This window comes from Macadamia integrifolia, unplaced genomic scaffold (genome assembly GCF_013358625.1).
Source record: "Macadamia integrifolia cultivar HAES 741 unplaced genomic scaffold, SCU_Mint_v3 scaffold_128A, whole genome shotgun sequence".
Classification (NCBI taxonomy): Eukaryota; Viridiplantae; Streptophyta; class Magnoliopsida; order Proteales; family Proteaceae; genus Macadamia; species Macadamia integrifolia.
The window spans coordinates 68,037-80,608 of NW_024870619.1; the positions used below are offsets into that span (position 1 = coordinate 68,037).

General features: G+C 42.0%; 1 protein-coding gene across 1 annotated transcript in view; it reads right to left on the minus strand.

Annotated features, from left to right (window-relative positions):
* Window positions 1-275: 275 nt before the first annotated feature.
* The window catches only part of LOC122070838, an 88,141-nt gene continuing 75,844 nt past the window's right edge, over window positions 276-12,572 (minus strand). The window contains exon 5 of the mRNA XM_042635083.1: window positions 276-765. Coding sequence (XP_042491017.1) covers window positions 474-765 — 292 coding nt within the window. The 3' untranslated portion in view covers window positions 276-473. The remainder of the gene's footprint in view (window positions 766-12,572) is intronic.

Below are 12,572 nucleotides of genomic sequence, written 5' to 3' on the forward strand. Positions count from 1 at the left end.
CGTTTTCTGTCCGTCTCTTAGGGCTTGTTTTTGGCCTTTTTTCTCTTGGGCTGGCTTCCTTTGGGGTAGCGTTTTTCCCCTTGATTAGCCAAAAGGCTTTCTCTGTTGTATTTGTTTTCTTTTCTGTTTAATATATTTTCCATTCAACATCACCCCCCCCACCACCCCAAAAAAAAAATAAAAATAAAAAATAAAAATAAAAATAAAAATCAGATATATAGACTAAGAAAGCGTATGCAAAATGATGATTTTGAAGCAGATCACCTTAAAAGTTCTTTTCACAGGAGAAAATATAAGTGGCATTTCTTTTTGACATGCCTGTAAAATTTTCTTCCTTTCTATATCAAGATTGTACACAACAAATATCTTGAGTGGGTCAGAATAAAGAATCTCCCCTGGTATAAATAAACATACAATTCTGACTGATTAAATAGTGAAATTTACAAGGGTGAGCATTACCTTTTGGCAATGGATCAAGAGTTCATAAAGATCTTCGGAATGCCTAGCATCTTCCCATACTGGATGGTCAACCAACCCATAAAGGAGGCATACGCAATAAGAAAACAAGCCCACTTGAAAGCAGGAAGAAGTTTTTTCGCCTTCCAGCTTCTGACTAGCCTAAATTTCGACCCAAGCTGGAGTCTAGCCAAGATGATAACGATTAGCGAAGTTGACATGCCAGTTATAATCCCAGCTATGGAATCTCGATATGGGTGCTTCGCTCTTCCCATGTTGGTGGGCCAGGAGTCCATAATCCTTGTGAAGCTGTCCATACAAAGAAAACAGCAGCTAGGACTGAGAACAAGAAATTTAATGATTGGCAGATGCAATTCCCAAATTTAACTGGGGATTCCAAATAGTAAAAAAATAAAAAATTCAGTTTAATTTTTCATAGTTTTTATTTTTTTTCCAATACCCAAGATGATCAGTAGTCTCCAACCATTGCCAAGAAATATGGCCTCAGTAACTAATGGGTAGGAATATCTCATCAAAATGTATTTTAAGCTATTATCAATTCAAGCCTGTCAATCACCTGATATGAAAAAGTGTTCAGAGTGACTTTTATTCGAACATGTTTCCCAAAAAGGGCATATTTAGAAAGGAATATCTTAGGACGTCTTTTTTCTGTCACATGGCATCCAATTTTGTGGGCATGATTTGCCACCACCTCCATTGATGTGGTAAATTTCAGCCCTAGAGCGTTATGCACAATCTAAATGCCTGGTGATCATTTGGGTAGTTGAAAAATGATCCAACATGGTGGCTCGAATGATTGAGTTTGGCTGTGAGGTTTGAGAGACAGTGGTGTAGGACAGCCTAGAGGTTAAGATTTCTAGGGCTGAACTATAAGGTAGAAGTGGTGAAGAGTGTTAGGACTGATTATGCCTTAAAGAAGTAAGTAGGAAAGGAGTAAGATATCAACTACTGTTAAGAGGCCGTGAACAGTACCCCGTGAACTGTAACTCTTAGAAGAATTTGAAGAAGAAGATATTGATAGAAGGGAAAGTCTTAGATAGGTGCTGTTTTGGTGCTGTGCACCAAAAAATATATGTGGGAAAGGGAAGGAGAAGGGAAGAAGGAAGAAATGAGAGGAGGAGGTGAAATAGTAAATGAAGGGATCAGCTTTGATTGGACTCATGTATTGAATCTTTTTCATTCAATTCTATTCTTCCATAAGTGGAGTTTACGTTCACATATAGCAAAAGAGGTCCTTGCACAAGAAACTAAAGATAACTTAAGAAGCAAAGAACTTACTTGCCTAAGAAGATAAAAAGTAGCTTCTTCAAGAAGCTAAATGTAGCTCTCAAAAGAAGTTACTTAACCCCTAAGTTTCTCAAAGAAAAAAAAAAAAAAAATTAAGATAATACCCTCATGTAAAATGACAAGAATACCCCTACCTAATATCAGTATACAACATTAACCCTCTCTAAAATTATGAAGAACGCTCAAAACCAATTAACAATCTTGCCCCTAAGAAAATACTAGATCTCCAAGTTCGAACATGTGAAAACAGCCCAATGAATAACTAAATCCCTTGCTGGCTGAACTCTCCATCACATGGCCAATCCATGGTTACGTATCTAACAGTCAGAATGGCCAGATCAGCTTTCCAAAGCATATGGGCATTGATAGAATGAGTGTACTCTATGGATTACTGTTGAAAGTAAATCACATCTGTTTTTATCTTGTGAATTCAAAAATGATTTGGGCAGCAGGACCTCTAGGCCTTACAACTGAAATTCTGAATGCATATTCTGGTCAGGACACTCAGGACTTGGTTCTTAAATTGATAAACACTGAATCATTGGGGAAAAATGAGGTGAACAGAATTCTAGGAATTGCATCCATTGCAATGTACTTTATTGGGGAGGCAAGAAAGTAAAAAGCTTTTGAAAAGGTTCAACCTCACCCTTGTCAAGTGATCAATCTCATTCAGAGATGGATCTCATATTTAAATCCCTCCAGCAGTGCTGGATATCAGACTAGACTCTGAAGCACAATTGGAATTGGGGGTGTTAATAATGAACTAGTAATCCCACTGCTGACCGCCCATGGATGGTCATGTCTTGATCATCACTGATGGGAAAGAGGTGAAACCAGTGCAAGAGGCTCCTGCCACTGCAGGGTCTGGGGAGGTTCATAATGTACGCAGCCTTACCCCCACTATGCAGCGAGGCTGTTTCCTGACTCGAACCTGTGAACACTTGGTCACAATGGAGCAACTTACTGTTGCACCAAGGTCTGTCCTCATCATCACCGATGGGAGTTCCAATAAAAATACAGTGGAGGGTGGATGGGTTTCAAAGATTCCAGGAACACATGTTTATCTTAGCTTGTTTCAATGTGGCTACACAGGTTCATCCCAGAAGGCAGAAGGGCGAGCAGTTCACCAGGGTCTCCAGGAGTAGCAGCCATTGGAGAAATGCATGTAGAAGTATGGACAGACTCGCTCCAAATGGAAGAATGGATGAAGTAAGAGAATTTAAAAATGGTCATGGACCCTTTTTGCTTTGTGTTATGGTATTGGAAGTATGTTACAGACAGACTATGTTTTGGTCAAGGAAGTTTGTAAAGAATTAGTGAAACATGTACATGAACTATCATGTACAAGTTAAATGATAGGAATTTAGGAGACACTGACAGTATTGATCTAGCTATATATGCCGCATCTTTCTTTTAGTTCTTTGCATCCGTCATCTTGTTGTAACCAAAGTGATGAACTTAGAAGTTGTAATCTTCTTTCGATTGCCCCTCTTCTTATTCCAAAAAAAAAAAAAAAAAAAAAAAGAAAGAAAAAAGTTAGGGTAAAAAAGGGTTTCCAAAATAATTTGAAAGCAACTAATCATTATGTCATTTTCAGGAGCTATCGTTGTCTTGCATAATTTTCAAGTACACATTTGAAATGATAGGATTTTTTTACCCTTATTGAAAAAAGAAGTGTGTTATATTAAAAGGGCAAAAATGTAAATGTTACGTCTTTTCACCAACTTTGGTTGTCCCAAGGTATCAAATAAGGGATTTTCTCATTGACATTCCTCAAGGTGTCACATAATTTGTAACCTTACTTTTTTGCCCTCTTGGCATGACACATTTCTCCTATTAAGGGTGATAATGTTGTTTCACATGCATACTCAAAAAATGTGCATGATAATGACAATGATATGTCACTTTCAACTTATTTTTGAATACACTTTTATACCCTCATCTTAATATCCTTTTGAGAATAAGACAATGGGCAATTAAAAAAATGTGTCAAGTTCAAAATACAACTATAGAGGTGTCATACAGACACTCCTTATCTCTCTCTCTCTCTCTCTCTCTATATATATATATATATGTATGTATCAGGAAGTAGCAGAGATGAGGATGTTAAGATGCATCTGTGGTGTTAAAATATGTGCCACGATATGGGGAGTGTCCATATCGTGGATGAGTTTTACCTTCCTGCTTTAGTTTATTTCTTTCCCTAGTTAGGATAGATCTCTACTCACTAATTAGGATAGACTTCCTATTTTATCTTGGTTGTGGCACAAGGACTTAGTTTCCTAGTTTGATTGTCCTTGTTTTGGAGTTAATAAATATTGATGGTAGGGGGGACTGAGATTACATTCGGCTGCTCCCCTCTTGCAGTCTCTCCTCTCTTCTTCTCTTAATCTCTTTCTCTCTCAAGTTACTGGTTACAGATCTTGGTTTTGTAACATGGTATCAGAGCCAAGTTACTAATAGTTATTGATTCTCTCTGTGATTTCCGGTTTGAGAGTCGTTTCAAGGTTCTTCGATATATGGTGAAACCCTAGTTCATCGAAAGAGAGGAAGAGGAAGAACTAGGGTTTCCTTGATGTTCGTTGCTTGTCTTTTGCTGCTGGTTGGTTTTGCCTCAAGACGATGGAGTCATTATGGCTTTCATCCGAGTCGAAGGTTTCTAAGCCCTTTCCCTGTTGTTCGAAGTCTGAAACTGACATCGAGTATCATAGAGAGGGATGCGAAAATATTGCCGCTGCTGATCTGCGTTTTCTGCTAATGCCTATTGGTGATCGACTTGGTTTCAGACTTGTGAGATCACCCACTTGAGGTTACTAGTTTCAGAGATTATCTCGGTATTTCGCTGCTAGTCTACGATCGCAAGCCTCTATTGAAGACTGCTACTGCCTTTCCTGATCTTCGATTTCCTGCTATAGTTCGTTACGAGTTGCTGCCGGAAGATTTCCTTGCTGTTTCGTACAGGTTTTGCATGAAAATCATACCTGCTGGTTGTTGTTTGAGTATCGAGTTGCTTCCTGCTGCTGATGCTATTATCGATTCACTGGTTTCAATGATTTGATGGTTGTTTTCAGTTTTGCGACATACTGGTTGCGATTTTCTAGAGAACTGAGAAGCGGTTCTTTGATTTACTGCTCTTAAGGGTTTTGAATCTGTTGTGCTACTATTTGCTGCTATTTTTTGTCGATAGTTCAGTAGTAGTGATATACGGTTGGAAGATTTGTCGCTGAAATTCCAGGTTTTCCGCATGCTGGTCGAAGGGTGAAGATAAGTCCTTTGCTTCGATCTGCTTTATACCCCTGCTGCCAGTCCCTCCCTCTATGGTTGCCGCTTTCCATTTTTTTTTTGTGTTTTCAGCCTTGGGTCAGAGAAGTGAGGTTGTGTCTTCAACCTCACAACCTTTATTTTCCTTGTTTTGCTTTCTTGCTTCCAGTTTTACCCTTCTCACTATCATTTAGTCCCTCTTGTCCCATTAATTTGTTTTGCTTCCTAGTTTACCCTTTGGCCATACGTTACTCCCATTACTTGATTCTCTTATTTTATCTCTTTAATTTCCAATATTGTCCCTCCCCTTGTCTCTTATGCCCACATGTCCATTAATTAACATTCTGTCCTAGTTTATCCCCAAACAATAATTCCAATTCCCTTGTTGTCCCATTGGTTCTTTAACTACTAAATTGACCTCTTGAGAATTCTCGTTATTAACCAGAATGCCATTACTCCATTAATTGTTTATTGCATTGTTGGATGGGCCCATAATATTTGGCATTTTTGGGCACATACCACTCAATTTTAGGGTCTTGGACCCCTAGACTGCATCAGTTTGAGTTACAATTTTTTTTTGGAAAATTGATGCCTGCGTGAAGATAATTTGCTACAGTGCGAGGGAGATTGGAAATTATTTTTTGCTCTTGACTATGGGTTTATATGTACTACTCCTCCTTTGAGATGCTAATTATTGGACATTGTATATCCATGTGTAATGCTACACGTGGGGGATATTGAAGTTATTATCTACTCAATTGCAGTTCTTATATTATCTGCTTTATTCTGGTACTTGTTTACCTCAGCACCTGATGCTGCTACTTGCTTACCCCGGCACCCGATGCTGGTACTTGTTATCTCAGCACCCGATGCTGCTACTTGCTTACTTCGGCACCTGATGTTGCTACTTGGTCCCCGACAACCTGATGTCAATATATGCTTACCCCCACAACTTGTTGTTGCTACTTACTACCTACTATCTGCCTTCCTTGGGAAGCGCCTTTGATGCTACTGACTTTATGGTGTGGATGATTGGAGTTCTCTCTGTGCTCTCCAGCGTCCACCATTACTACTCAAGACCGGTGTTATGTTTATTTTTCTATTCTTATTGGTCCAAGTTGGAAGTTTTCTTTTGAAATATGTATACTCCAGCTTGAGGGGGAGTGTTAAAATATGTACCACGAAATGAGGAGTGTGCCTATCGTGGATGAGTTTTACCTTCCTACTTTAGTTTATTTCTTTCCCTAGTTAGGATAGATCTCTACTTACTAATTAGGATAGACTTCCTATTTTATCTTGCTTGTGGCACAAGGACTTAGTTTCCTAGTTTGATTGTACTTCTTTTGGAGTTAATAAATATTAATGATAGGGGGGACTGAGATTACATTCGTCTGCTCCCCTCTTACAGTCTCTCTTCTCTTCTTCTCTCCTAATCTCTCTCTCTTCTCTTACACTCTCAAGTTACTGGTTACAGATCTTGGTTTTGTAACATGTAGCAAAATAATAATGGATATATAAGGAATGAACATATTAGAGCTGATTCGAGAGTTGCCCCATTCAATGATAAGCTTTGAGAAAGCCATCTGAGGTGGTATTGCTATGTTCAACGGAGGCCTAGGAATGCTCCAGTAAGGAGTAGGAGTGATCTGATTCAGATTTAAGGAGGTAAAAGACCTAGGAGCAGGCCTAAAATGACCCTAGGAGAAGTGAGAAATTACAGGCATAGTCAAGGTCTTGTCCCAAGTATGACCTCAAATTGAGCCCTTTGGAGAGAAAGGATCCATGTAGCAGACCCCATATAGCTGAGATTTTCCTATCTTGCTGGTGTTTATTTATTTATTTTTATTTTTGTGATCCATGTAGCTGACCCCATTAAGTTGGGATAAAGCTGAGTTTGTTGTTGAGTTTTAAATATATATATATATATATATATAGGGAAAAAAATAATACATGGTGAGCCATAAGGTTAAGATGGCCCACAAACCAATGAAATTTAACACAAGTGGTTATTCTGAATGGTGCCATAGCTATCTAATGATTGGATTAGCCAACAATCTTTCACAGTCCTCCACATGGCAGGAATAGTGTGCCATATGCCTATTTAGAGACCCTTGTATTTATATTAGTAACAACAACAATACAACAAATTGTAAGTTACAGTAAAAAACAACAAATCATCATGATCCAGTCCCCAATCCCTCTTGTGGATATGCATGACCAAAATATATATATATATATATATAGAAAAAGAAAGTTTTAAGAGACTACAAAAACATCAAATTAAGCAGATATTTGCTCTTGCATTCTTTAGCAATATGAATAAGTAGTGTGGATGAAGTGAATGGGTGTGTCCAGAGAATTATGTGATTGATGGATTCCTTTAAAACTCAAAGGAAAATTTTATAGGACAATTATACGACCGACAATAATGTATGGAGCTGAATGTTAAGCAGTAAAGAAACAACAAATAAACAAACTTAGTGTAATTGAAATGAAGATGCGGATAAGCAGTAAAAAAATTGAAAATATCAGAAAGCAATGAACAAATAAAAGAAAATTTAAGATTATCTCTGATACATGATAAGTTGTGAGAAAGTCATTTAAGGTGGCATGGACATGTGAAACGGAGGCCTTTGAATGCTCCAGTATGGAAGGGTAATTTGATTCAAATTGAAGGTGCTAAACGAGCTAGAGTGATGTATATGATCATGCTGATCCTATGTTTGGCATGCATTACCGAAGGAGAAAGACAGCACAGCAAGCAGCTCAGCAGTAGTGCTCATCTAGAAAGCCTAAGCTAGCCCAATTTTGTGTTATTTCTGGTTCTATTTTGGTTCCATCGAACCAGCTATTTTCTCTGCAGTATTTATCTACTAAAATTGTCTTCTAGAAGCCCCAACAACTTCCCATCGATTGGACAAGCAGCAGCCTTTAGAATCTCCAACTTGCTCTCTACCGATTTCCCTATATAGCTGTACTTTGTCTTGTAGTTTGACTAGGTCAAATATAAAGTTGAGGGTTAGGTTTGGGTCTCTAGAGGATCTAGTATTGTCTTTATTCATTTCATAATGAGCAAACTTTTTTCTTTTATAGTTTTTTACTTTTAAGTTAGGAGTTTTTTATTTCGATTGTTTCCTAATTTAGCTTCTTTTTATGGAATTGAGTTCAAGCCTAAATTATACATAGAGGCTCTCACAACTGTAGACACATATTGATTAATGAAACTTTGCAGCCATGCTAGCTTCAATTCTAACAAAGAATTCCCCGTTCAACAACTGAGATAGTTGTAGGTGAGAGAACCAGGACTGAGATAGTCCAATCCACCACAGAAATCCCATGAATTTCCTTCCCTTTTCTTTGTTTGCAAAATTGTGACCGAGTGCTTGAGTGTTAAATTGAAGCTTGTTATTGAAGCCTTGAAGGCAAGTCACTGTTGGAGTTTGAAGATCAGCCAAGTAAGCTAAATCAATTCAGCTTGTCAGGGTTTTGGAGCAATCAATTTTGGCTAGACTCCCCTCCTAAGACGTAACCCCTCCCATGTCCCTCTCCCCTCTGGCGACAGCTGCCGCCGGTACCGTTCTTCCCTCTGTAACCCCGAACCCCTCCCTCCCTCAGGATAGCCGCACCTGGTGTGATGTAGCCTCTTCTCCCCCCTCCTCCTTCCACTCTCTCTCCCCATCCTCCTCCACCCCCTCCATCCCTCATTTGGCTGGCCACACCCTCTATTTCCTCCCTCCGGCCATTCTTGACTCCTCCCCTGTAGCCCTCTGTCCTCTTGGTCTTCTTAATGAAGAGATTCATAAGTGGAAGAATTGTGTCATCGGATCATTCTTGGGCAGTAGGCCCCCTTTACCCATTGTTAAATCCTCCCTCATCAGTCAATGGAAACCTACTTGCCTTGTGACGTTCTATATGTTGCATAACGGTACCTTTATCTTCAAATTTGACGATGCATCTGATAAGGCCTTCACCATTAATGGCGGTCCCTGGCAGGTAGGGAACAAACCCATATTTCTGAGACAGTGAGATGTTCACTCCTCCTTCACTAGAACCGAACCTGTCTCCATTCCCTTATGGGTTATCTTCCCCAGCCTTCCCCTCCACTTCTGGTGTATCAAAGGTCTGAGCCTTGTCGGTTCCCTGATTGGAAACCCCTGTATTCGGACAAGAGAACTAAATCCATGGATAGACTCTCTTTCGCGTGAGTGTGCATTGAAGTGCAAGCTGATAAAGCCCTTCCTTCCTCGATCACTATCTCTGATGGAGAAGGCCATACCTTTAATCAAGAAGTTCGCTACGATTGGGTGCCCCCAGTATGCACCTTCTGTAAATGCTTTGGGCATAAATCTACCCAATGTGTAAAAATCAGATCTCAAGATCAAGGTGCCAAGGCCCCTGTGCAAAATGTTCCCGTCAAAGCCCTCGCCCAGTCGCTGCTTCTAAACGAAACCCTGATCAAAAGAACCAGGAAAAAAAGAAATTGCCAGCCTCTTTCTCCGATGCCAGAATCCATGGATGTTCAGACGCCAAGATCGACGGTAGTGAACCCTCGTACCATTGGTCCGTCTACGGAGTCTTTACCCTCCGGTCAGAACCAATTCTCGATCGTCGAGACGTCTGACCCCGATGACCCTAAAGGCTCCCACGTCACTCTCTGATCTGACTCTCCCCTTATTGGATGCTCCTCTTCCTGAAGACCAGGTTGGACCTATCCCGCCGCTGGAACCCCCTACAACCATCCCTTTTCCGACTGGCCCTCCTCCGCCTTTGCACTCTTCAGACGCTTCCTCCACCTCGTATCCTACTCCCCAAATCCCCCTTTCCTCCACGAATCTTCATTCTACCCTCCTTGCTCCTTTAAACCAATCCAATCGGCCCACCTATGAACCGGCCTTTATTCCTTTAAACCAGTTCCTCCTGGTCCAGCTTCTCAACCAATTCTCCAAACACCCCTCTAACCATCCTTTATTCCCTGGGAACTTATATAACCCGATCTACTCACCCAATCAACCATCCTGTCCCAACCCATCCTAACCATTCTGACCCGACTTCTTCTTCTTCCCTGTCCGCAGTAGGCCCTCGTTGTTTTGCTACTAACGGTCTTCTCCCCACCCCTGCTGGTGAGCCTATTCACCACCCCCTTGTACACTTGTGTCGGTTGACCCCATTGTTGTGCTTGCCGATTGCCAGAGCCGTAGCGTTATTGCTCCAGTTTCCCCTGCCATAGTGCCTTGCTGTCGGCTTCTGATGTCTTCACTTGTTCTGCTATGCCTTTAGCCGCGTTCCCTGCTGCTTCTCCTGCCTGCAATAATGATGAGATCGCCTGCACTAATTAGATTCATGCCATTTCTCCTCATCTGGCTTTGCCTCCGTCGGCCTTGGAAGGCCCTCCAATCGACTTCGACAACCAGAATTGCTGCCCCTCTCTCCCGCAGGCCTTGGAAGGCCCTCCAACCGATTGCAACAACCAGAATTGCTGCCCCTCTCTCCCGTAGGCCTTGGAAGGCCCTCCAACCGATTGCAACAACCAGAATTGCTGCCCCTCTCTCCCGTAGGCCTTGGAAGGCCCTCCAACCGATTGCAACAACCAGAATTGCTGCCCCTCTCCGCCACTGGGCTTGGAAGGCCCGTCTGATCCATACTCCAATAATTGTTGCCCCCATGGCCCCTCTTCTTCCTTAGAATGCATTGCTGATCTCTCCACCAATCGGGCAGCTTATCATGTTCTGGATTCAGTGACCCTCCATTGGTCATCTTTGCTCCTCAGAGATCATTACTCACATTGGAGATATCTCCAATCTCATCATTGATGTCAACAATATGCCGATGCTACGAGAAGGAACTGATATACAGGCGACTGCTACTGCCCTTATGCTGGCTTCTCAGTGTGGTTCCTTGGATGATTCCCCTGCTCACCACCTGTCATACCCCACCATTTCTCCTCCTACACCCCTATCCCCCACTTTATCCACTTACCGCACCAAAACCTCCTCCACCAAACCCAAAAAATCTAAAAATAAATCCTCTTCCAAAAGTCTTAGATCCTCTGCCATTCCCAAAGTTTCCCTAGCCATTGGAAATAGCCACAGACCCCCCACCAACTCTGGTCTTCTTACCCCCATGTCTCATAGGGGCTTGTCCAAGAGTTCGATGCCCTCTCAGTCCGATTCCCCATGATCCCTTAGACCATCTGGAATGTCCGAGGCCTCAATTCCTCGGCTAAGCAAGCGGAAATCAAATCGATTATTTGCTCCAATTCTAACCTTTGCCGTCTCTTAGAAACCAGAGTCCTGGAAGCTAATGCCACCGCATTGCTTTGGCTATTGCCCCATCTTGGTTTTTTGAATCTAATTACCTTCACAGCCCTAACGGGCGGATTTGGATTCTTTGGGATCCCTCCCTTCTCAATATCTCTTGCATTTCCTCCTCGGCTCATACCATTCATATCTCTGTCTCTCATAGTTCAGGCCCCTTCATTTATAATCTTTCCATTGTATAAGCCCACAATCATGCTGCTCTTAGGCTTCCCCTCTAGTCTGATCTCCTTTCCTCTGCCACCACCTTAGGTTCTCGTTCTTGGGGTATCGTGGGGGACTTCAATGTCATTCGCTTTAGTCACGAAAAGCATGATGGCAACCCCATTGATACTTAGGCTGTTGAGTCCTTCAATGATTGCATTGATGACCTCAACCTCACGGACCTTAGATGGTCCGGTGTTAAGCTCACTTGGCACAACAGGAGAGCTGGCAATCATCGTGTTGCCTGTAAGCTGGATAGAGTCCTTGTCAATGAAACCTGGATTCATGACTTTCCTTCTTCCCATGCTTCTTTTGGCCTCCCTGGGATCTCCGACCATAGTCCCATCTCAATCTTTGCCCTCCCCTTCCGCTCCTTTGGCCCTAAACCCCTTAAATTCTATGCTGTGGACTTCCCATTCTGACTTCTAGCCCCTTATCCCTGGTGCTTGGAATAGCCCAGTTCCTCGATCCCTCCCCCCTCTCCTTGCTTTCACCATTAAGCTCAAGAATGTAAAAGCTGCTCTTAAGCTCTAGAATTCTGCTACCTTTGGCAATATCTCTTCTCGAGTCTCCTCGGGTCAAGATAAGCTTCATTCCATCCAAACTAGGCTTCAGCACGATCTCCTCAATCCTTCTCTGGCTAAGGAAGAAAAAGCCGCTGCTTCTGAGCTTTCTTTGCTCCTTGATCAAGAAGAAAGCTTTCTTCGCTAGAAAACCCGCATCAAGTGGTTGGATCCAGGAGACTCCAATTCGGTCTATTTCCATAGATCCCTCAAAGCCAGGACCAATGCCAACACCATCCCCAAGTTCATTTCTTCAGATGGGATTGAGCTCTATTCCCCGAACCTCATCAAATCCGAAGCTGTCTCCCACTTCGATAGGCTCTTCTGCCCTCCCCCCTCCCCCCTCCCCTTCCCCCCCTTCCATTCCCCCCAACCTCCTCAATAAGTTCATTCCTGACGAGCTCCTTCTGTTCCTCCAATCTATCTCTAGTGAGGAGGAAATATTGGCGGCCACTCTTTTTCATAA